General features: G+C 54.5%; 1 protein-coding gene across 5 annotated transcripts in view; it reads left to right on the top strand.

The window, feature by feature from the left end:
- The window catches only part of KHDRBS3 (KH RNA binding domain containing, signal transduction associated 3), a 116,317-nt gene extending 94,478 nt beyond the window's left edge, over positions 1-21,839 (top strand). For 3 of the 5 annotated variants that reach the window (XM_037166756.2, XM_053660804.1, XM_053660805.1), the window contains exons 8-9: positions 15,400-15,461; positions 17,133-17,752. In XM_037166756.2, coding sequence (XP_037022651.2) covers positions 15,400-15,461; positions 17,133-17,224 — 154 coding nt within the window. In that variant the 3' untranslated portion in view covers positions 17,225-17,752. Of the gene's footprint in view, positions 1-15,399; positions 15,462-17,132; positions 17,753-18,642; positions 18,706-21,655 lie in introns of those variants that run through there. The other 2 variants (XR_008390744.1, XM_037166757.2) reach the window with 2 other exon arrangements.
- Positions 21,840-25,221: the final 3,382 nt, after the last annotated feature.

The following is a 25,221-nucleotide window of genomic DNA, read 5'->3' as shown; positions in this document are numbered from 1 at the left end:
TGCAGAGGGTGGGTTTCAGGGGCTTCCGCCACGCACAAGTGGTGGCTGTGGGAGGCACGCTGGTGAGCGTGGCCGTGTGAAAGCAGTCACCCCACTCAATTCGTTTTTCAGGCCACTGTGCGCACACCTTACACGCAGGTTTTATTTACAAAAATCACAATAGTCTGGTCTATGTTTCTGAGTAGGTGTAAGCTCTCCAAAGAAATGTTTGGTTCCTTTAATGACATAAAGAAGTGGAACAAGAGAGATTCGAACAAGTGCTAATAACTCTCTGAGTGTACGGAGGTAGCTGGGTGTGTGGTGGGAATACTAGTGTCTGGATGGCTTTAACACTGACACGCTAGTTCCCCATGGCACTGTGTGGTTTGACTGGGCTTCAAGAACATATTTCATTTTGTCCTCCAAAATCACTGTGATTTTCATGAAAACACTTAACAGTGACTGGAGATAAGAAATGAGAAGTAGTAGCTGCCAGCTCTGGAGGATCTGTGAGGTCTAGCGCTCAGCCGCCTGTGTCTGTGTGCTGTCTCGTGTTTCCATGGCGGACCGGCACGCTCAGTCTCTCAAGTGCGGCCGTTGAGGGCTGGGGCATTCAGCCACTTTCTCCAGAAGGCACAGCTGCCGGGAGCTAGACCGGGGCCTCCACCTGACTCTGCACACCAGGATCTAGCGGAGAAGATGTTTTTGGAATTCAAAGCCCTCCACTTGTTTTTGGGGCAGGGCAGTACCCCTTTATCCCGATAAGCAGCATGGCGGAAGCTGTCGGAGCTGCGGGGGTGGGCACTCGGGGTGCGTCCTCGGCACCGATGCCACGGAAAGCAGCGAGACAGAGACCCCCGTTGCCCAGCCCTGTCCTCTGCTTTGCTGCCGTGTCTGCCGGCCGCTTTCTCCCGATACACCCAGCACTGTCTTTTCGAGAGCTGGCCTGTCGGGGTCAGGAAGGAGTTGGGGATTCTCACTTTGGAAACGACCTGCTGTTTAACTTAAGTTGTGGCCATTTAAATGGCAGTGAAACTACCATTTGGAAGATTCTGCTGAATTGTACCCGGGTCAGCACTTTCAGACGTTCAAAGAGGGGAGGAGGATTGGCCGGAGTGAAGAGTCTTTAACCAGGCCTTGTAACCGGCTTGGTCCAGCTCCTTTCGGCCCAGCTGCTGTGAAGGAGGCCGATGAGGCAGTGGACAAGCTCTCAGCCAACACACGCTGCCCCCACGGTGCCGTGTGTACAGGGCCGAAAGCAGAGGCACCGCCCCGAGCACAGTATAAGCCCACAGATAGGTACTCTAATGCTCGGTCAGGGTCCTGCGGTAAAAAAATAAAAAGGAAGGAGGGCGGCAGCGACAGAGAGAAGCTGCAGCCAAAACAGGAGGGAGGGAGGGAAGGAGGGAGAAAGGAAGGAAGGAAGGAAGGAAGGAAGGGAGGAAGGAAGGAAGGGAGGAAGGGAGGAAGGGAGGAAGGGAGGAAGGGAGGAAGGGAGGAAGGAAGGGAGGGGCCCAGGCTGGAGTGTAACGTGTAAGCATCACTGTTAACACGCATCTGCATGGCTCGGCCATCTGCTGCCGCGCGTCAGCTGCATCGGACGAGCAGGGGTGGGGTGGGAATCCACACCTGCGCGTGCGCACACACACACACACACACACCCACCCCCCCACCCCCCCACCCCCCGATTCCACCCGTAGGAGGCGGGGAGGACCATTTTACTCTCAGAAAGCAGGTGCTGAGAAGTGCGCTGAGTGGCCCCCGCCGCACGTCCAGTCCGTTTCTGTGTCCTTTTCCTTCGCCCGGTGTTCCTCCGAGGGCGCCCGTGTCCCTGGGTGTCGCGGCTGATGTCAGAGGGTACGAGGGCAGGTGTCTCGCTGTTTTCATGATTAGATTTCGAAGCTATTGGGAAACAGTAATCAGCAACTAAGCCCATGATTTTATGAATATTGCCGTAAGGCAGGTATGATAGATTTCAGCTGAAATCAGTGGAGACAGTAATGGGAGGTCACCGGCAGGAAGTGGTGGAGCTGGTGGGCCAAGTCCAGGTTGCGGTCCGTGGAGGTCGAAGCTTGGCCGACGCGGTGCTGCCAGCGATGGCCTGGTCGGTGCGTCAGCCGCTGCGGAGGCGGCCAAGCGAAGGTGCGATCCGGGGACTCGGAGGAGCTCCATGGGGCTCCCCGAGTGACAGAGCTTCCCACTAAACCTGATCCCTCGGCCACACTGAAAACAGGCCGAGAGATATTAGAGCTTCATCAGGAAAGGCCTCACACAGAAACTCATAAAGATAAAAAAAGGCATTTTTTAAGATTCATTAAGTTGACAAACTTAGAAGAAATGGAATACCTATTGGGTGCTTCCCAAGTGTCAGCTACTATATTAGGTGCTGCCACGCCTGGTGATTTGTTCCCAGGACTGTCAGTCTGTCGTGTGAGTGAGGACACTGGTGCTCCAAGCGTGTGAGCCTGACCGGAGGACTCACAGAACCGATAAGCTGGGCCTCACACCAGCCCGCTTGTAGCTCCCCGTCCTTTTGAAAGCATGTGCTTCAAAGCATCGAGTCTAAAAGCTGTATCCTCGTGAAGGGGGAGATCCCAGCACCCTGCGTTCACCGCGTGGCCCCTTCACACACGGCCTCCGCAGGTGTGTGGCACCCCGTGGCCGGGCACAGCCGTGCCGGTGCTAATACGTCAGTGCACACAGGGGACCCATCCCTGAGGAGCGCAGAGGAATGGTCGTGTGTGAGAACCAAGTCCACCAGGACATGCTGCACCTTCCGACGTGGCACTGCCTCTGCTCAGCGGGCCCAGGGGGCTGTGCTTACAGCCAGCGGTTCTCACCAGGGGCGACATGGCGGGAAGGAGCTCCATCATGGAAGTGCTGCCCACGTGCCAGGGCTGCTGAAACGTGGGCATGTCGGCCATCAAAGCCCCGTGGCGGACCTCCACTCTGGAATTGTGACGTCTGTTAAAGAAGGATCTCTGCGAATTTCCCTGCTGGTTTTCCCCAGGTCGCCTACATTCTTAGAGTGTTTTCCTGTTGATTTTTAGAAGAATTTTTAATTCACCGGTTTTAGAGACAGAGGAAGGGGATCGAACCCTTGAACTTGGCATATTTAGTGAGAAAATGATAGGATGGTTGTGTAGTACCCAGCTCGGAAGGTCGGTGGCATGATTTAATGAAAAGACTGGGCTGTAAAACCACGCACACCTGGACGGGAACTCGAGCTCCGTCAGGGCCTCAGCTGCAGGTTTGGGCCCAGTCATTTAACCTCTCGGGTTCCTTTAGTCTCATCTGAAACGCGAGGGCAGTGCTATTTGACTGTAAGATTGCGATTCCGTGAGGCAGCCGGTGTAAACCATGCAGCAGAAGCTCAGTGAACTCCTGGGGTCCCGTGTCCTGGGTGCCACGGGGTGTTCTAAGCATCTTACAGCCGTATGGACAGGCTCCTGTTACTGTCCCGTTTTCTAGATGAGGAAGTTGGGGCCCAGGGTGGCTGCGCTTCCTGAGGTCCACGGGGAGCAAGTGCCAGAGCCAGCCCGGGAGCCAGCAGGCCGAGCACTCGCAGCACCGCCTGCCTCTCTCCCTCTGGGAACGCGGTGACCGTGACCTTCGCCACCACGGCCAGAGACTCGGCGGGCTTTTCTGAGAAAGACTCCAGTCAGGAGAATCCCAACAAATAAACAATGGGAATGAAATTACACGTGCCATTTAGATTGCCCATTTGCAAGAGAGCAAGTGAGCTCCTGAAGGCCTCGTTGAACCTGGGTTGTGTCTGACTCCTAAAGGGTGGGCAGGTGCGAGCGTGTGGGCGCGGCCCGAGGATGGTCCATAAGCGCGTCAGCTGCTGGCGTTTCTCTGAGTCTGGTCCGACCTCCCTTACGGGACGCACGACCTGAGGGGCTGAAATGCTGCCCGCGAGACAGAAGCTCTCCTTCCTGCTGCGTCTTTCGTCCCGGAGGACAGCGGTACTGTTGGAGAGTGGTGGACAGGTGCACGCCGACAGCCTCGCATGTGCGTGCGGCCTTGGACCCAGTATTTATGCTGTGGGCGCCCGGACTTCCTGTATAGAGAGTGTTCCATTGTGTCAGTGGGAAAACAATAGGCAGTTTCTGGCAAGGTCCGGGAAAGGGAGGAGACGGTTTAGATACAGATGAGGACGTACGCATATCAGCCTGGCCAAAGCCAGCAAGGCCACGTCTCCAGCCCTGGTCCGGGAGGAGGGCGGGGTCCCCCGAGACCGGCTCCACTGACAGTGCCCCTGGGGCCCGTGACTTCCCCTGGGCAGAGGAGTGGGGGCCCCTCACAGGGCTGCTGTCCAGCTAAAGGAGAGCCCGGCACTGTCTGCCTATGGAATCAATGCTTTGTCATCCGAGAAGCTCCCGAGGGAGACCAGGTTCACCCCCGAGTTTGTAGAAGGGCAGGAATGGGGACAGGACTGGACATAGTGAAACCGAGAGCCCGCAGTACAGGAGAGCGGCACCGAAGCACCACGTGGGTTTGCTGATCGGGCTGTCACCGAACCCAGGGACCGACGGAGCGCGGAAGATCAAGTGGGACGTCCGAAGTCACCGCCGGCCCGAGGCGGGCTTCAGGTCCACAGTTCCGTTGTCTGTCACCTGTGTGTTGGGACAACAGATGCTCTTTTGAACGTGCTGTAAGTGGTGTATAGAGTCTCCTGGTAACTTCCTAACTGCGACTTCGTAGTGAAGTAATTCACAGTGAAGGCCCACGTCTGCCTCTTTACAGTTCGTCACCGTCTCGGCCACCCACGCCCAGCACGGGGCCCGGAACATGGAGACTACTCAGCAAATACCATTTAGTGGATGAAGATGGCCAGGTGCAATGCTACTTCACATCAGTAGTTTTAGAACAGCACGGGAATTCCCACCCAAATGTCTCGAGGTTAAATTTGAATTTAAATATAGTTGCTGCGCATAGTGTACTTGACATTTTTTAAATTCTACGTATCTGAAGAACGAGGCTGGATTATTTGATATGTAGTTCGGTCAAGTTACTGTGCAACCAGATTTTCCAGAAATACCGAGAATCATTTGCTGGGCTTGCACCGTTTCCCAGGTTTGTTGACAATCCCTTGCACACTCAGAGAGGGTCCTTGCACTGTTCACATATGTGACATTTCACACGCACAAACACTGCTTGTCTCAGCTAAATTTCCTTAAAGGGTGCTGCAGAGGGGCTTTGCAATCCAACCGGCAAACGTGTCTATCAGACATCTCCCTCCAAAGACTCCTCAGTATAGCAGATGGCAGTATTGGCTGCAAAAAACACGTTCGAGATCCCACAAACAAGTCGCGTTAACGCACGGTCTCACGGAATGGGCCGTGGACTGCTCCTCCGTGCCAGTGGGCCATTTCAGACGGGGGGGGGAGGCAGGGACTCCAGTGCTGGACATGGCACACCCTGGCCGTGGCGCCGTCGGACTCGGGTGTACACAGAGAGGAGTGCAAGTAAGTAGATACTGAGCCCACACTTTATTTTGTTCACGGTGCAGAAAATCTTTTTGTGTTTTTCTAAATGTGTAGGTACATGTTTTGTTCTTTGGGAATCAGTTCTCGTCCACCTTCTCAGCCTCCTTCTCACTTGGGGACTGTCACAACTTTCCCGGCCACCCCAGGCTGTGACGGCTATGTTCTGTCATGTTCCAATATATAGTTTTGATGTTTTGTGCAAAGAATTCTCGTTAAGATCGCTTGAGATGTCTTGTGATGATGTATGTAGTTGATACATTTTTTAGAGTCTTTTGCCAGAAAAATAAGTTACAAAAATGCATCTGGTCCCTGGTGTTTCTTCATAAGAAATCTTAGTTCTAAATGTTCGTGTTTCTGGGAAGTTGATTCGTTGTCGAAATTAACAGCTGCAGTAGAAAGACTGGAGCTCCAGTCCAGAGACAGGTCTCGCTTCGGACCCCGCTGTGGGTTTTACTGTGGCCCCGGAGCAAGCCCCCCGAGCACCTTCTGAGAACCTGACACTTAATTAATACAGCGAAAGGACAGAATAGTGCTTCCCTCCCTGAAAACTACTTGAACCCGTGCAAACAGAAGGGCGCTCTTCCTTACTGTTGTGATTTTGTTCAGACTTGTGTCAGTGAAGGTCAAGTCCTCACTCACACTGAGCACAAGTGGGTGGTGTAACGTCCAAGGGAGTGCTCGGGAGAACATTGATCGAAAGAACCTCTGCTTTAATAATATTGGTAACAGCTGTCCTTGAACGAGAGCCCAGAAGTATAACACCGTATCTTACTTAAACCTCACCACAAGCTTATAGAAGATTTGTTTCGAAAACTATTTTACAGGAAATCGAATTAACCTCGCCTAAGCTTACACACAATAGACTCGGGAGCCTAGATTCTGAGAGTGTTCGTTTGGCCCCAGAGCCTGGCTGGCTCCTACCTCTCAGTTCTGCACTGTCTTCCAAACAGATTCCAGTAAGATGAGTATGCTGCTGGAATGTGAGAGTATGGCCGTGTAAGGAGAGTAAACATGGTCCCTCAGGGGCCGCGACAAGCAGGAAGTCGCCCTGCTCTGACGTGCATGGTTCAGTGTGTGTGTGTGTGTGTGTGTGTGTACCCACCCAGGCTACCAAGGGGGCACTTGCACACCCGTCCCAGAAGGTTCTCTGGCGTTTGCTTCTGTCCCCCTTGATTTACGTGGCTTTTTGGAAAACTGCCATGGTGGGTAGTTAGGTCACAGTGAAAGGCATGCGGTGTGCAGAGTGGCTGGGCCTCTCTCCTGACCCCAGCGGTCTGGCCGCGGGGACTCAGGGACGAGCCCCGTCTTGGAGTCCTGCTTTCTTATCACTTCCAGATTGCACGTGGTCGTTGTCCTTTTTGCGTGGCTTGTCTCTTAGCTGCCAGCTTAGACCTTCTTCTGGGAGGTGTCCCCGTCCCGGAGCTGGTTCAGGACCCCGGCCTCTCAGAACCTCGGGCTCCATCGCCCGGCGTGTGGGTGTCTGACTTGCACACTAAACACATTTATCACCAAGGCCGGGTCTTGTTTGCTCACCGCCGCGTCCCAGTGCCCGGCACGTCGTGGGTGTTCCGAAAACACCTGCCGAACAGAGGTTAACAGAGCAGATGGAGTCTGGACCCTGTAAATCCCAACTAAGACATCTTTCTCAAGAAGTGATGTAAAAAGTGAGTTTCTCCTTAAGTGGTAGAAAAGTGTTGTGTTTTTTTTAACCTAAATTTCCAAAAGAGGGACAACACCTGAAGGCGAGTTTGTCCTAAAGGTGAGAAAGGTTTATGCGGAGGACCCAGCAGCATGCGGCTCCCAGTTTGCTCGTGAGCAGTGTGTCTGGCGTCCGTGCTCAATCCTCGGGCGTGGGTCCGTCTGCCCCGCACCCGGCACCGGGCAGGCGCAGTCGAAGTGGGTCCCCAGCAGCTCGGGCTGCCCCCGGCGCCCCCTGCAACTCTGGGGAGAACAGAAGGAGAGGAGCCGGGTTCTGAGGGTCTCTTCAGAGCCGAAGGTTAAACACGAAATGAGAACTTTCTGGGATGAGCTGGTGCCCCTCCAGTCAGCCCGGTGCCCGTCGGCTCCTGTGTGACTCAGGGAGGCCAGGCCCGGGTCGGCAGCAGCTCTGGACAGCCACCTGCGCAGACCCCGCAGGGTCTGGTCCCCGCAGACTGTGCCAGCGTGTGCCGGCTGTTGTCTGATGAGGTAGTTGTTGCATCAGAGAGGAGACTTCCCAGACTCAATGACGGCAGCAGGGCCGGGAGTAAGTCACTTGTCTTTTGTGCTGACTGAGTGGGAGGCCGAGAAAAGCGGTTTGTGTGGGAGCTAATGGGGCCATCCCTCCTTCACTGCCACCCTGTCATCGAAGACACGGCCACAGAATTCACTCCGCCCTCCTTTCGGGGTCTTACTGGGCACCTTGGCTGCACCACGTGCTTGCAGGAGCTGGAGCCCCAAGGAGTGGCGGCTCATTCGCCCAGATGACGGCCTGTGGTGAAGGACGGGAGCAGCACCACGCCAGCCCGTGGTCCAGACCCCGAGCCTGCCCCTGCACTTCCTGTCCGGGTGCTCTCACCCCGTGCCTTTTACACGCGCGACTCCACGAGTGTGTCTCCAGGCCCCTCTGCCCCCCGTTCCCCTCCTGGGGAAGGTCCAAGAGGCCTCTGCCCTGCCGGGCCCCAGGCAGATGCCGGGGCCCCTGCCCCAGGAGCCCTTGCTGCCATGTGCCGCCCATCTCAGTGAGTGGTGGCACTGGGTTCCTTGGTGCCACAGGCACATCCAGGAACTCGCCATCTCATTGGGCATTGAACAGCAGTGCCCTTCAGTAGCCCACCTGACCCCACATGGCTCCACGTGACCCCCCCTCCGCCCTCCCTCCCCCCCCGTGGCCCCCCTTGTCCCCACTGCTTCAGCCACACCACCTTTCTGACCCACAAGTATACAAGAACCTGCCCACGTTCCGACTTCGGCAGGTGACGGTCCCTCTGCCCAGAACACTGTTCCCACAGAGAGTGTCCACTCAGCTCCAGCCTCAGCGCCTGTGATGGCCTCTGCCGAGAGCTCTCCGCCTGGGTCGGAAGGCGACCCCGTGGTCCTGCTCCCTCCCGCCCCGCCCGGGTTCCCTCTCAGCCGTCCTCCTCCTCCTCACTGTGTGCACCTGTCTCAATGGTTTCTGTCTGGCTGGCTCCCCCATTGCAGCGTGAGCTTTAATCGTGGGTTGGTTTTGCTTTTTAAATAGTTTTAAGTAAATTGAACATGTGAATGAGTGAATGCATGAAATGCTGGGCTGCTGGAGCCCAGAGTCACCCCCCCCCCCCGCCACTGCCGCCTTCCCCGCCCTCCCCAGTGCTTGCACACCCACGGCAGCAGGAGGGTGGGCGGTGACGTTTGCACACAGAGGGCAGGGGAAATGGGCTGCCAGAACCGTGACAAGACTTACTAAGTTAGGCCAATGTGTTTTTCTTGTAGGATTTACAGGAATCTAAACTATTATTAATGACAAAGTTCAGATGTTAACCTATGTTTGAAAACAAAGTTTAAGATGATTTTAAATATTTCAATGTAACCAGTTTCGTTGTTTTAAATTACTGATTTATTAGTAAAGAAGAAAATGATCTGTTTTCTGATCCACCATTTAAAAATCCTATTCTGCTCTTGCAACAAAAGTGGGAGACCAATTTTTCAGTACCGTTTAAAAACTGTTTCCATGGTTTATGTGCTTCGACACTGGCCCATTTCTTAAAATAGGCTGCACTGTAAACTGAAATTTTTCTCAGGTCTTACTTGAACAGGGATCAGGAGCAATTCCTCAAATTGTTTTAAGCCCTATTTTCTACTTTTCTTTTTTTTACTGAATCTTTAGCAACATGGGGTAAAATTGTCTTTAAAACTTGCTGGTTTCCCCTCCCGTCAGCCTCATGGCGCTGTTCCGAACAGTGGGCCCTACCAGGTGAACAGCGTGAACCTGAGAATCAGCCCCGTGGGTCTGGGAGCCGGTGGTGGCACTGGAATGTCCTCGCAGGAAAGGGGGTCTCTGACCGAAGGAGACACTGCGTCTGGCCCTTTACCTGGAACATTTAGGTGTTCCAGTTAGTGGCACATGCGTGCCAGTTTTCATCCTTAAAGAGAATTACTTATTTCAAACCTAAGGGTACATTTGTTTCTTATGCTCTTTGCCTCAGAGGAGAACACACCCGTTCAGGCACCTGGAGCTCTTTCGATGGGAGAGCCATCCCCGTGGTTTCCCGTCCTCCCTGACCGTTCCTCGCTGGCCTGGCGCCCGAGGATGGTCCCGTCCCAGTGGTGACCGAGGCCCAGCGGCCGCAGGGACAGGCTCTGTCCCGGGCTGGCTGTGGAAGAGTGCGCGTGCCCAGCGCTGTGTGGGTGCTCTGGGCCCATGTGCACACGCCTGCCCTCCTCACACTGCGGCTGCCACACTTCCCGGGGCCCGGGGGAAGGAGGCTGTGGGTCTCACAGCTGATTTCCACCCCAGGTTAGTGAGGGCCACGGAGCGCCTCAGTGCCCATGGTTGTATCGCTGTTGGTCGAGTCAAAACTTAGCACAGAAGGGTTCAAAGACGGGTTTTCATCATGAAGTATAGAACCATAATCAGCCCATTGCGTGTTGATGTAAATTACTTACTGGAAAAATAACTTTTCATAAAAATAATCAGGAAGAGTTGTGGTACAGTTCCATATTTTTGCAAATCTTTGAAATGTCTGGCCTAATAGAACCTGGGTGGACCCTTCCGTCAGGTTCTGCGTGCAGCCTGGGGGTGTTTTCGGTGACGTTGTTGGAATGACGAGTGGGTGGGTGGGAAAGGAAGGGGTGTTCCGCTAGCCCTTCAGGGAGCTGCGGGTGTTCTTCTCTGCGCCCAGACCCGGCAGGTGGCCGTGCCTGAGACGTTGGTCGCCGTGCGTGTCTGGAGCCACCCCAGCAGACTTCACTGTCGGATCACAGTGCCCGGTCGCCTTGCGGGCGCTGTGACATCGTGCACGGGTTTTCTGAGAGATACTGGCTCACCGAGTTAGGCTTGTGTTTACCAGGCTGTGACACATCCCGCAAAGTAAAAAAAGTCCGATTTGTTTTTTCACTACCAGTGTAGTGTTCTGCATTGCAAACGAAAAAGGACTTCAAGTGAGGATGAGGAAGGAAGGTGGACCAAGAGGAGGGACGAGGAACATACATGTGCGTCACCCGCCCCCTTCAAAATATCCCGCAAAGGGACAGAAGGAGGTTATGAGAGATTCCTGAGGAAGCGGAAGCAGATGAGCCCAGGTCCGTGAGAAGGACAGAATGGGACGAGACGCTGTCCAGGTGCAGGGTTCTGTCACAGTGGACGGAGGACTTGGCCCCCACCCCAGTGGCCGTGAACGAGGGTCACGCAGAGGCTGACGGAAGAGCTGCCTTCGCAGCCGCTCGGTCGGGTGAGCCTCTGACCCCCGAGGGCTCAGCAGTGTCTGTGCCCAGATTAAAGCTGTACCAGTACAAAGCCACCCCTGCAGGGGACCCGGAGCCCCAAACACGGAGCCCACATTGCTTACACGTATTGCTTACACGTCGGTGCCTTTCCTGCAACCACCAGAGGACAGCTGCTGGACACGGGGGCGTCATCATCCACAGACAAGAAAACGGAGAATCCCCCCTGCAAAGATTAACACACACCCCAGATTCCTACAAATTTAACCAACCAGTAGACTCAACCGGCTGAAAACCAACAGCTTGAGAGAACTGAGCTCAGAGACTAGGAGGTGATTGTGAGGTAAGTCATTCGATCTTCTTGTGCATAAGAAGACAGCACATCCATACAGGCCAAACCACTCAAGGAGTTGGGACTCGCACAGTCAGCAGGTGGCTGACCGGCTGCCGGTGGCCCCAGAGCGTGAGCACTGGCAGCTGGAAGAACAATGGAGAGAGAAGGCAGAGTCCCAGACAGGAAGCAGCCTCACTGGGGCCACCAGGAGGGGACGGCAAAGGGAACGGAGGGGCGGAGAGAGGGTTTTGACAAAGACGCCGACCTTGAGGACTCGGAGAAACACGTGATTCTCCACATCCGGAGGGTGTGCCAGGCGCCGAAACACCTGGTGCCTGGTGTGCCTCCAAACAGTGTGGACGCGAGGAAGGATAAGAGGAGAACTCGTGCTTTGAGTGGACAGACTCGTGCGACTCGCCTGCTGAACGGGTCGACTCCAGCCTCCTTTGAGGTTCAGATGAGGAGGAGGCAGCCGAGGGTGGGGAAGACACAGCAGCTGTCAGGGCCTCGGACACGCCAGCTCACAGCCGTGGTCCTTGCCCGTCCGCGCTCGCGCTCAGCTGGGCCGCCTTTCCGCAGGGCCTGCTGAGATCAGCTCCGGGGACTTCAAAGCAGAAATCAGTGCAGAGGCTTGAAGAGGTTGAAGGGTGAGGGAAGGGTGGGTGTCAGCAGTCCCCCTGAATCCCCTCACCCACAGAGACAGGGCCGTCTGGGGACTCGGAGTGTGGGTCCTCACTTTGAACCCCTGTTGCTGGAGGGCAGGAGGCCCCGGGGGGACACAGTCTGGTCCCAGGGGCACCATTTGCTCCTTAACCCTGTGTTTTCTCCTGGTCCATCAAGAACCTCTGAGAAAGCCTGGAATGGTGCTGAACGCGTAGATGTCCTTTGACCCCAACATGTTGGGGGACATGGAGAAGGACAGAAGGCCCAGGAGATGCGGCCTGGGGCGGCGAGAGAGGCCCCCTCCCGACCTGTGGAGGACGGGCTGCCCTTGAGCCTTTGGACGGAGTTGAGGTAGAGTCAGCCTAATGCATTTTCTTGCCTATTATTAACGTTAAAGGTCGTGTCCATAAACGAGGAGCTGGTTAGTGGTTCTGCCTTCGCCGCAGTTGGGTTTCCAGTTTATCCTTGGGAAATAGGACACGTCTTTGGTTAACAGACACTCGTCCGCGGAGACGCTGCGAAAGCAATTCCAGCGGACTGACAGGTGCCAGAGCGGGCTCAGCTGCTCCGGCTTCTGGGCTCGGTGACAGGCTTGCAGTGAATAATCAGGAACCGGGCAAAATGATAGAAAATGTCAGTTTGAAGTTTTCACTTGTCAGAGCGAAGATGGTCTCATCCCCAAAGCGCTACTGGACCAGACTGCGCGACCTTTTACCCCCCCGTTCGTCGGAGGACACCCGTCACCCCGGTTTTTCAGGCCCAGCTGTGGTGGAGCAGTTTGCAGACGCATTGCCCGTCCCGCCGACGTCCGTCCCTGTGCAGTGCATCTGATGAAGGAGACTCAGTTTGGTCACTAAGTGGTTGTGCGATGCTTTTTTTGGGTCCCTCCGCACCTGTCACTTAGAGTTCCATGTTGCACAGTGAGGACCTGTCTCAGGAAAAGGAAATTACTCTGAATTTAATGAAGGGGTTACTCTCACTTTATCTGTGCAACAAAGATAAAACTCTCAAGGATACCTGGGTTCTATTAGTCTAAGGGGCCCCCAGGATGTAACTCCTGACCTTTGGAAAGAAGGGTGAGGGTCACCTGTGTTGGCGCTGAGTTACTGAGGAGGATTAGGCAATTTGTCTTCAACCAAATGCGGAGATGCTGAGCCTGAGCCCTGGAGAGCGTCGGCGCTGCTGGGGCGTCTGAGCTGCATCTGGACTGGGCCTAGGATCGGACAGACAAAAGGCTGCGGCTCAGTGAGCAGGACGCCTTTTCCGAGGTCGCCCACATTTAGACTCGGACGTCTTGGCCAATATTGACACTGGCATTTTACCAGAAGGTTTGTGTTGAAATTCCTTTCCTCAGGGTGAGAACAGTGTCCGACTGTGATGATGGCGTTGCTCAGACGTAAGGCCACAGGCCCCCTGTGGTAGGAACGTGCGTTGTTTCTTTTGTTGCTTTTTCTTTTTCTTTTTTTTTGCTGGATGTTTTTCTCTTCTTGAATAGGAAAATTTCCCTGCTGTTTCCAGTGGGTCCCTCTCCTTGTCTCCTCCCCATCCGAGTAGCCTGTGTCTGAGAGAAAATTAGGACTGCAGAGGGGGAGGGAGGGGGCGTTGGAGACGAGACAGTTGCAGCGGCACCCTCCTCCGGGAGCACGTGGCAGTTGTGTGTGGGCCCCACTCGGTTTCCGGGCCTGAGGGGGGATCGCTTCGTCCTGGGGGAGCAAGGGGGACACTCAGGAAGAGCGAGCAGCAGAACAGGTGAGTGTGGCAGGAACAGCCGGGCAAGGTGGCTGCTAGTACGTGGCAGGGGTCGCGTCCTGAGCTCTGAGTGTAGGTGATGCCCCCGGGGGGCCGCATGACCCCGGCCTGGTGGCCCACCCCCGCCAAGCCTTGCAGCCCCATCCGGGGTAACAGAGATTGTAGCGGAGGGAGCGAGATTCTGCGTGAGGCACCGCTGTTTGTTGGGCAGGCGGCTGGCTCACCACGGTGGGTGGGTTCCTGTCCCACTCCCTCCATTGTCCCAGGTGCTCTGGGGAAGCCAGCTCTCACCCCATAGCTGCCTGCAGCTCTTTGGGAACATTGCACATGGCCCCGTGACCTGACAGGTTGGTGCAGGGGGAGGCTGTTCTGTGTCTGGGCGGCATTTGCCTCCTGGTGGGTGGGGTCCCAAGCTGCAGCCAGTGAACGTGGGGGGAGCGGCTGAGCCGAAGTCATGGGACCGGGCCTGGATCTGGCACAGAAAGGCAGCACTCCAGACCGAGGAATCGGGCCCGTCCTCCGTGCTCATTGCCTCTCCCTGATGCAAGTTCTTGGCAACACTCAGATTTTCCCACCTGCCTGCTGCACGTGGGCCTTGTGTGCACAGCTCCCCCTGCCTGGAGGGCCCCCGAGGCTCTGCCGGCAGCTCTGTTCGTTCCTTGTCCTCACCCCACACTGCCGTTCAGAACACTGGTGAAGTGCCACGTTCCCCAGGAAGCCTGCCTGCCGCCCTGCTGATGCGGTGCCTTCCCTAGGGACCCAGCGACTCAGTTCATGGAGAGCGAGGCCTGTTCGGGTGGGAGAGGGATCGAGGGATGAGTACAGTGAACCTGTGCTGCGGTGGGTCCCCGAGACCCCCAAAGATGGGGAGCTTCTTGGAGCTGAAGACCGAGAAGGTGGCCGCTCAGAGGGAGGGGGACAAAGAGCATCTCCGGCAGGGGGAGGGGACGGCGTGAAAGCCAGTGCTACCCGCTGGAGGACGGGAGGACAGAGCCCCTTCCCTCCCTGGCCCTCAGAGCAGCTGTCCTTTGTGCTCGCTTCATCATTGCACCGGGGTCAGCCTGCTGTCCCTACGTGAGAGGAAACGGTGTCCCTGCCTACTAAATGGGTCGGCCTGTTCCGTGTCGTCTGCCAAACGGCTGTGTGCCAGGCCCTCGTGGGGTCTCAGGGAGGCTGCATGTGAGCGTGCAGATGCACCTGAGCCCCACGAGGCACCCCCTCTGTGCCGCAGACTGCTCCGGCACCTGGACCCCAGGGAGCCTCCCGCTCACTCCCCATCACGTGGTGCCCTCAAGGCCAAGGCCAGGGTCAGTCCCTGCCTGGTAGCCTGGACCTGGTGCTGAGAGACGAAATGTCTCAGCTCCATACTTGCTCCTGTGCTATGAAGTGACGTCCCCGCAGCACTGAGTGCAGGGTAGGTGAGGAGGATCCGGGAAAGGAAGTCCTTGCCATCTACGTACTCGTTCTATAGAAAAGGAGCTGCGGCTTCCTCCCTCTGCCCCGCCCCTGGCACGCGCCCTGCCCTGCCGTGGGCACAGGCACTGCACTGGTCCACTGTGTGTCCGTCCGTCTTTCCCCACAACCACTCTTCCAAGGCAAGCACCACTGTCGCACCCACCACCCCCTGCACCGCCCGGTGGAAATTTCTGTCAGTTCATGGCCCTGCTCTTCGTGAGCTGTCTTTAAGTTTTAGAACGTGTCATTGAATGTGACTTAAACTCACAGCCAAGCCGTTCGCCCTGTGTTCTCATCCTCTTCCTGTGTGTTTTGTCTCGTTTCCAGCAGCGGTGCCGATTACTATGATTATGGGCATGGGCTCAGTGACGAGACGTACGATTCCTACGGTGAGTGAGTGGCCGGTGGCCCACGCTGGCGGGGGGCGGGGGTGCTCCCAGAAGCAGCTTCGAGGCCTTCGAGGAGGGGCCTTCACTGGGACGCGCAGACCGTGGTGGTACAGCTTCTCCTCCAGTCACCTGTGCCTCTCTGGCCCTTTTCAGAAGCTCCTTTAAGGCTTGAAATTTGAAGAGGGCTAAAGACTTGCAGGAAATTGCAGGAAGTCAGATTCTGTGCCCTGGATAGCAGGGTCTTTCTGAAGTGTCTTCACTTCCGGACGGTAAAGGGGACAATTGAGAGTACAGTGTACTGAAGTGACTCCTCCCCCACCTTTACACTTTAGCTCAGCCCGGGTCTCAAACCCTCTATGAAGGGCCAGTGGGCATCGTACCGGAAAGGTTAACCAGCCCCGAGCGAGGGCGGAGACAGGGAGCTCTTGTAGGCTCACGGGGAGACAGCGCAGCCCCACTGGGTTCGGGAGCACCCACGTCCGAAGCTTCCATGTGCACAGGGAGGACTGGTGTAATTAAAAGAGTTGGTGGCAGCCACTTAATGATGGGGGGTAGCTCCTCTGCCTCGGGGCGAGGGGATTGGAGAACACGGAGCGTTGATCGGTGGCGACGTCACCCTGCTGAATGCCCAGGCCGCATGTGAGTGAGTCAGGATGCGGTTAGTGGAGGTCACGCCTTCTCTCCGAACATCGCTGTGGCACCGTCTGCAGGTGTTCCCTTTGAAGTCCTTTTGTGGTGTCGCTGGCCCCAAGCCGTGATGATTGCACCTTGGATTTTTTTTCCAGCATTCAAAGCAAACACTTAGGAGAGGAGTACTGGTTTGTTGAATGCTGTGCTCTTAAATGGATGCAAGTTAGCTCGAGGGAATGGCGCTGATTGCATGTTTGTGTCAAAAGAAGGGGTCATTTGAAGCACTTTTCCTTCGCAGCCTTTAAAATTGGTCTCTGTGGACACATGATGTTCAGCTGCTGTGTGTGGCAGCCGGGTTGTCAGCTGCTTGTTGTCAGAGCCCTTGGACTCTCAGGCTAAACTAAGCCTCGGGTCCGGAGGCTGAGCCTGGCTGGTGTTTAGTTTTAGGAAACGAAGATGGCAGAAGGCCCTGGGCTGTTCAGACACTGCCCAGTGTGGGTTTAGTGTCAGGAGCGAAACGTGGCATCTGTCACCGAGTGTACTTCATGAAGTCACGAAGTGCTGCTGAGTCCTTGGGCGCTTGGTCCTTGGGCTGCGGCCCCTCGGGGAACAGCACTGTGGCTCTCCGCCCAGTCTGCCCCTGCCCGCTGGGCTCTCTGCTGCCCACGATCTCTGCCCACATTTTCCTTGGCAGAAGCAGTCCAAGCGATCCTTGTCCTGTTCCTCTGTGTCTTCGCGTTTAGCAAAAGGCAACTCAGTTTGCTGCTGGAGTTGTGAGCCTTTGCCAAATGAACGGCCAGAGGAAAGCTCCCACTGGTTGGGTGCCATGTAGGATGCAGAAGTCATTTTTCTCCCCACACTGCTAGGTTTCTGTAGCGAGTTTTCCACTGTGTGTGCAGTTTCTTTACGGGAATTCCCTCGGGTTCTTCTCAGCACATCGACGTGACACCCAGGGTAGGTCCGGGGCTCGGGTAGGCTCTGCAGAAGGGCGCCAGGGGGCCCGTGGCCGGGACCTAACTGTGGTCGTCTCCCTGACTGCAGGGCAAGAGGAGTGGACCAACTCACGGCACAAGGCGCCTTCAGCGAGGACGGCCAAGGGCATCTACAGAGACCAGCCGTACAGCCGATACTGATTGTGCTCTCTGATGTTGTGAATTAGCCTGCACCAGTCCTGTATACTGTGCAAAGTAATTTTTTCTATGAACAACTCCCTTTTTAAATAAGTCAAAATGCTTAAAACCTGAATGGATGGAACTTAAAACGCCTTGGTGGAAACAGCAACCTGAGCAGAAAGAAAAAGGAAAAAAAAAAAAAAACCTGTAAAACTTTGTTATTTCCAGTCTGTATATGAAAAAATAGGTCATCAAAAGGAAAAAAATAACTTTGATTAACTAGTGTTAAACAGAAAAATAGGTTTACTAAATATGTTAATCCATCTTTAACATAAGCCTCACCTTTCATTTTAAAGGTTTCCATAGAGTTTAGTTATTTTATCTTTCAGTCATATGCCAGTTTTTTTTCTCTTGCCAACATGCGTAAAAAGGGAAGCCAATTACAAGTGCAAATAATGTGGTAATTCTTTTGTAACTCGAGTCTTGAAATGTTCTGTAGTGTTAAGCAAAGTTTCCTCTTGCTTGATACTAAATAAACTTTTGAAAGAACTTTCGTGTGTGTGAGCTAACAGTTTCATTTTTTCCTACTTAAAAAGGCCTTCATAAATAGTTGTAAAAAGGGTCACACTAAACACTGGACACCTTATTTTAAAAGTGGTATAAAAGTAAATGTACCATCATACTCTCACCGCAGATATAAATGCTGTTTAAAGAGTCCAAACGGTGTCAACACCAAATCTTGTTTAAAAACTGGTTTTAAAATAACTACTGATTTTTCTGGAAGAGATGTGATCAGCTTTCATCTTGTCGAGCGTTTTTTCACTAGTGCAACTTGGGATTTTTTATGAGAATTTTGGTGCCTTAATGAACGCCCCGCCCCCTGCTGGAAGCAGGAAGCACAAAGCTTTTAAAGACACCCTGACTTGACTAAAGTGAGGTCGCTCTCGCCAAGGCTGTGAGGATGTGTAACCCTTAAACGGTCTTCATTTCCAAAGGTAAATAAATCCAATAAGATTGTAATCGCACTTAATTTATCTTAACAGAACGACTAAAACCAGGGAGGTGACAAATACGAGCAAGTTTCATTATCCATTTCAGAAAGGCTTGAAGATCACCTAAATTCTCATTTTAAAAAGTTTAATTGGTTTTAGTAATCTAAAAAGCCTTAGTTTAGCCAGTTTAATTGGGGCCAATTATTCCCTATTAAACAAATGTAAAACCTCATAACTAGTTGTTTGTAATACGTTATTTGGTTAGTCTTTGAGGGCACTTCTTAAAACAGACAAATATTTAATAAAGTTATTATTTAATCGTTTGGTTTAAGTTGTTTTTAAATTGTAGCTTAAATAATTTTTTTAAATGGCAGCTTAAATGTTTAATTTTTTTATTTCTGGAGGGCTTCCCTTCTCTAGGAGTAAAAAGGTCTTTTCTTTTGCTAGGAAACATCTGCTGTCTCACACCGCACAGTCGGAGGAAGGGGTTGCAGCCCGGAGCAGGCACAGGTAAGGGCCTCCTGTTCCCACTGCTTTGATGTGTCACGGACGATGAATGAACAGCAGGCCATGCTCATCTGATGTCTCCTGGAAAATGGCCCGTGCCGGTCCCTGGTACCAGCTCCCAGCCATTATGACTCCTCCAGGGTCAGACATGCTTGTGGGGGCTCAGGCCACCACCCTGTTGGCTGAATAACTTTCTTCAGTAAAAATCTAGCAGCCCCCGCCCCACCCTGCCCCATCCCTTCCTGCAGAGCGTCTTCGTATTCCGGTTCTGGAGATAAAACTCTAACTCTCCACATGTAAGTGCCACTTCATAGAGCATGTGTGAGGAGTGTAAACAGCTGCTATTTTTATGCAGGTGATGTCTGTGATGCTGACCAGCGTCTTGCAAGGATAGAGAGGGAAAATTCCGTCATCAGTTTAAAGCGTAAAACATCCACTTTATGCTTGATTGTGTTTCCATCTTTGAGAGAGGTTGTAGAACAGTTCAGAATCTGATTTCCATCTTCCCTGACCTCATGGAAACCCTTACTTAACGTTAGGCAGTGGGTTCTGAACAGGATTCCAGCTTCGAGAACCTCAGTGGTCTTGTTAGAGAGTCGCACCAGTGCGGAAGTAGTTTTTCAGATCTGAATATGGTGAGTCGTCCTGCGGCTTCACTGGCTTTCAGGACAAGGCTTGGCCTCCTGGGCCTGAACGGAGAGCCCTGTGTGCTCGTCTCCCAGCCCTCTGCCACTCCCGTCCCGCTGTGGGCCCTGCCCGCTCGGCTCCGGCCTGCTGAGTGCCCCGGTGCTGCCTTCCTATCTCTGCTGCTTCTGCCGGACAGCTGGAAAACCAAGTTCTGTCCTTTATTCAACAGGTAGTACAGTTGCTAGGTACAAAATACAACCAAAGGGTACAATGAAAAGCTGGTCTTAACTCCAGACCCCGCCCCTCGGCACCTGGAGGCAGCCACTCACGTTGGGTTTGTGTGAGCGTCTCCAGAGGTATCTGTGCACTGGCGGACCACAGACTAGTTTTAATAGCTTCCTCCTAATTACTGTTTTTACATACAAAACAATTTCCACCCCCCATATTTTACCTTACAGTCCCTTGCCTACTTGCACTGTAAATCTGCCTTTTTTCTGGCTGAACTTTATTTATGTGAATGAACAGTAACTGTGCTAGCTATCACTGGCTATGACGCAGGGTTTGCTCCCCAATCTCACGTTCTTTAAAGACAGTGCCAGAAACCAGCAAGGCTTGCATGTCTGCTATTGCACACATGCAGAGAAACACTTATAGAATAAATTTGTAAGGTAGACTTATTGAGTGCTTGCATTTTAAATGGATATGACTCTGTTGTCCCCGTAGAGGTAATGGAATATGCTAACATCCTCTCCTGAAGGGAACCTATGCCCTGAACACTGTGTGCATTCACTACTCTCTGCAACGCATGGCCCCAGCGGCCATGCAGCAAACATGCCCACGCAGAATGGGGCTGACTTGGTCTCTCGCGAAGCAGTGTGGAAGCTGGCCGGGATGGGCTGGGCCTCTGCTTGTGAATGAGGCACGTGGGTGTGCCAGACCCAGTGGGGTCACCTGGGCGCTCACTGCGTCCTACGGGGACCGTGACCCTTCCTCAGGCTCACCCTGGTCCACTTGCCCTCCTGGACCCTGTCATCGTGAGACAGTGTATTCTGAGGGCCAGCCTGTCGAGGCAGGGCTGGGTGCTAGACTCCGTGGACACACTGTGTAGGGGAGACGGCCTCCACCATGGGGGACCCTGGTCTCGGAGGACACCAGGCCCCAGCAGGCGCTCCCTCCAACGTCTCCGCCTGCAGCTCCCCTCCCAGCCACGCGGAGCCTGTCAGCTCCGCAGACTCCCCTGGGTCTCTGCTGCAAGAGCCCCATCCCTCCTCGCTTGAGAGCGCTGGCCGACCGCCCGACTGGCAAACGCCTGGGCCTGACCCAGCCACTGACGTCGTGTGGGGTGTCGTCCGTGCCCTAGGTGTCAGGCAGAAGTCTGACTGTGTCATCACATCACTCAAGAAATTTTCATGGATTAACAAATACCCTAATTAGTGCATAGACTCAATTAGGTGTTTGTCTTTTGTAACGCTCACCTTTAAAGCAGCAGCTTGTGTCCAGCTTGCCCCGAGCAGGCAGGCGACTCAAGGCCGGCTCCCTGGCACTGAGCCACCAGCAGGTTCCAGAAATGCAGGTGGCAGCAGGCAGGCTCACAGGGGGGAGGAATGCAAATGGGGTTTCTAAGCCAGGTCAAAATCCTGCGGCAGGGGAAACAAGCATCAGGTGCCAGTGGGGGGCAGCGTTGATGGGGCTGGAGGCAGCATCCTCACGGGTCTGGGGACACGTCAGCAGTTGCTGGAATGCAGGGAGTTGGTGGCGGGAGAGGCAGGAAGCAGCCAGGTCCTACCGAACTGAGTCGCTCTGGGTCTCACTTGGTGGCCTTGATGCGTCCCCTGGTCCAAGTATGTGTGACAGAGCTGTGAGCAGAAGGCGTCATGATGGCCATGGTTCCTCCTTGATGGGCTTTTCCCTTCTGATGGCCACTTAGGGTGTGACGTTACAGTTCTGTTGCATGTAGCACATCGATGTTAAAAGTTTCTCTGAAAGTTGGGGCTCTTCCGATGCCAAGAACGTGAGGGCTGTGCCGGTGTATGTCCGCTGGAACTCACTTCCTGTCTCAGGAAGTGAAATCCTGCAGTCAGGCCCATAAAGGTCGATAGAGGCACTGTTTGGATGGCCGTCATACTCTCCCGATCGTCATCTGCCCTGCTAATCACAAACGTGTCCTTCATTTCTACTCTTCTCTTTTGCACTGATTTATAAAACTATCCTTATTTCCATTAAGCTGCTCCTTGCCTGATTGCTCTGCTTACATCCTGCCATTTCCAGCAAGTTAAATACCAGTTTCTTGATGTGAACAAACACATTTCCTTTTCCTCTCTTTCAGGACCCTTTCTCCCATTGTGGACTGCTTAAGCTTAGTCGACTCACCAGCGTGCCTAGTCGGTGAATGAATTCACTTGGGAAATCACCCTAATTTTTTTTTTGCACCATTTTATGTTCTGTGAAATGTTATATAAAATGGTGTGGTTTTTTGGTTTGGAAATCAAAATGAAATAAAGTCAATCTTCCTCTGTTGTCTCCTAATAAAAAAAGAAAACCAAGGATTGGTGTATTACCTGATAAACCTGCCCATTCAAATCCCTTCTCCTGGAACACAAACCTAGGCAGACAGAGTCTGGCGATGGCCGGCCCGGCTCCGAACTCCGCCCCCGTGAGGGCTGTGCGCGGCTGCGCCTCTGCAGGAAGTCAAGATGCCACATTTTCCAGAGTTGAAAGTGACCTGTCCGTCCTGCTTACGGGCCAGCAGCTTTGAAAGCCTCATGCTGAGAGTGTCTTGCGGCCTGCAAGGCTCTGGAGGTGGGGCCGGAGCTGTGTCCACGCCCGTCCGGCGTCCTCCAGAACACACAGGTCACCGTCCCCGTGGACGCTCAGCATGGTACTCATTCTCTTCCGACCACTTGCCGGAGCATTGTGCTTTGGTGCCATCTGCCCCGGGGGGGACACGTTTTATTCCTTCTGCTAGGACCCAGGTGGCACACACCAGGCCCGTGGGCCCACCTGGCTTCTACGCAGCACAGCGCCGAGCTCCTTGACCCTGGTTAAGGAGGAGCTACATTCACACAGTCCTAAATCATATCCAGCCCTCGGAAGGCGGCCACCAGGCTGCTGTGGCACTGGCGACAGTGAGTGTGACAGCCCCGTGCTAGGAGCTCACGCACCGCGTGTCCTGGCCTCGGAATCTTGGAGACAGCCTTGTGCTTGTTAAATCGTCACATTCTTACCTCAGAAACACAGTTGCTCAAGGCGTCCCTCCTGCAGCGCGGGCGGCGGAGCATCGTGTTAACCGCAGAACTGCTAGGCTCGCTCTCCCCCCTCCTTGGAGATGCACCAGAAAACGTGCTTTCCTCCTCCTCCCTGCGGGCTCGGTCGTGCCTTCCAGTCCTCCTGGCACACATGCCTCCGTCTCAGACCTGCAGGTCTGACAACACGGTACAGGTGACGCGTTACAGAACGGTATACCCAAAACCTATGTAATCTTACTCACCAACAGTAAAGTCAATAAAAAAATTCTTAAGGAAATGTTAAAGTCCTGAAAACAACCAAAAAAAGTGCAGGTCAGGAGGCCTGCCCTGGGGAGAGCGGGAGGCCGTGCTCTGAGCAGGTGCGGGAGCCCAGGTGCGGGGTTGGCTCAGTGCGCCCTCCTGTTGGGAGCTGGTCTGAAACTAACAAACAGGACTTCCCGAACACACACATACGCCAGGTATGTTGTCAATGGAAAAGAACGTGAGCGCCCCCTTTTCTTTGCAGCCTTCTCACCCCCCAAGTCATAAGCCCACAAATGAAATCCCACCGATTCCAGCCTGCAACTCTTCCTTCTCCCCACCCCACTCTCACCACCCGAAAATGCCCTGTGTTGCGGAACCTGTTAAACTTGCTCACTGAGACTCTCAGGTGCTGAGCCCCATCCTACCTACTACGGATGGCACGAGACAAAGCAGCCCCGTGGGCACCCCCTGCCCCTGCGCTGGCGTTGCTGGCCCGCAGGACGGACTCCCTCTCAGACGGCTGTCTTCCCGGTTCGGCCCAGGGCCAGAACCTCAGCCTGCACTCCCCATGTCTGCACAACAGCGCCTCGGTTTGGGAAAAGGGAGAAGAGGGGGTTGCTGGGCACAGGGCAATGGGCAGGAGTCTTTAGACTTGAAATGTGACTTTCCTTCCCTCCGGCCGCCAAGCTCCGCCTGACGGCCTGGCTTGTTAGCAGCAGCAGGGCAGGCTGAAGTGACGGGTCTACCTTTCATTACAAAGACCTGGACGACTCCTGAGCTGTAAAAGTAACAGCTGACGGCTTTCCTGATAAAAACTTAACTGTATTAAACCCCAAAGCCAGCTTCTTAAAGAGACAGCTTGGTGGAGTTCGTCGCTGCACTGCCAAAGCTTCTCTACTTTCTGGTAACCTGAAGTCCTGCCCTTCAGGGTGACCAGAGTCAGTGAGGTGACCGAGGCCAGTGCATTTGTAGTGATCAATCAGAAGCGCTGGCAAAATGCTGCTTTTGTGCAGAAGCCAGCAGCTCCTGGGGCGTGTCCCCACCCAGTGTGACTTCTGGATTCATCCACTGCTGACCCTTCCCTGAGGGCCAGTGCCACACCCACCTACTGCCCTCAGCACCTACGCATCTGGGTCGGCCGTCCCATGCAGCCTGCCCCCAGTGGCCGTCCCCTTGCGCTGACCTTGGCTCATGGAGATAAGAGCACAGCTAACTGGACCGGATGCCTCAGTGTATCAGTTACCAGGTGCCGCATAACAGACCATCCTGGACCCAGCAGTTTAAAACAGTAGGCATTACGATGTCGTACATTTCCTGGTGGGAGGATCCAGACGCTCTCTGGCTCTGAGTGTCCTGAGGGTGTGAACTGTTGGCTGGAGCTGCTGTCCTCTCGGCTCGTCTGGCCTGGAGGGTCCCAGCGTCCTCACGGCCTGGCTGCTGGCTGCCCCTAGAGCAAGTGGTACAAGAGGGAGAGTCCATGGGTGAACGCACACACAAAACAAAGCCACAGACTACCCACCCTCATTCCAGAAACAACGTCCCTCCCTCCACTGTGGCTGGTCAAACACACCACCGCGGTGCCGTGTGGGAAGGGACCCCAGTGTGACAATCAGGAGGCAGGGACCTCGTGGGCCACCTTGGAGGCTGGGCCCTGGCATGTGGGGGTGAAGTCCCAAGCAAAGAAACTCATCACAGAGTGGTCCCCGCTGGGCCTGGAGCCCCGAAGGGGCAGCAGTGAGAACGGAGAGTCAGAGACCCATGTGTGGCACCAACCAGCCCTGCCGGGCCGTCCCAGGGGAGTCCGAGTCCTTGTTTGTAGTGCACACACACAGTGGGGTGTTTCTAGAACACAGTGGGTTCTCAGGGCCAGGTGGTGGTTAGTGGGCAGACGGGGAAGGGGCTGGGAGGAGGGGGGCCATGAAGGGAGGAGTCAGGATTGGGGTCCCTGCTGTGCCAGGCGCACCACACAGCACCCTGCGGACGGCCACCTCCCTGCACTGTCCCCACGTACAGCTGGCCCAGGTCCCTGCAGGAGCAGGTCCTGGGGCTGTGCTGGGGACCCCAGGGGGAATGAGGTGCTAGCTGCCCTCCCCTGTGAAGCCCCCTTTCCTTCCTCAGGCAGGAGGCTGGGGGTGGGGGCGGGGCTAGAGTGCAGAAAGGGGGAAAAGAGGAAAACAGCCGCCTCCCAGCTCTGGGGCCAGGGCAGACACTTGTCAGCTCAGTAATGACTTTCTATTTTTAGATGGCTGTGCTCTCTGTTTGTGACCTGCTTTGTAAATGGATGCTTTACAGAAGAGATGGGGCATCCTAGGGGGGCATCCTGGGGGGGCTGTGAGCACCGGAGCCCAGCCTCCCTCTGTCTCCAAGAGGAAAACTCAGCCTTGAGCACAGGGCTAGGAGGAAA

The sequence above is a fragment of the Artibeus jamaicensis genome, unplaced genomic scaffold (genome assembly GCF_021234435.1).
Source record: "Artibeus jamaicensis isolate MK-2021 breed Jamaican fruit bat unplaced genomic scaffold, CSHL_Jam_final scaffold_916, whole genome shotgun sequence".
Classification (NCBI taxonomy): domain Eukaryota; kingdom Metazoa; phylum Chordata; class Mammalia; order Chiroptera; family Phyllostomidae; genus Artibeus; species Artibeus jamaicensis.
The sequence above is the reverse complement of the archived record's forward strand: the minus strand, read 5'-3'. Positions and strand labels throughout refer to the sequence as shown.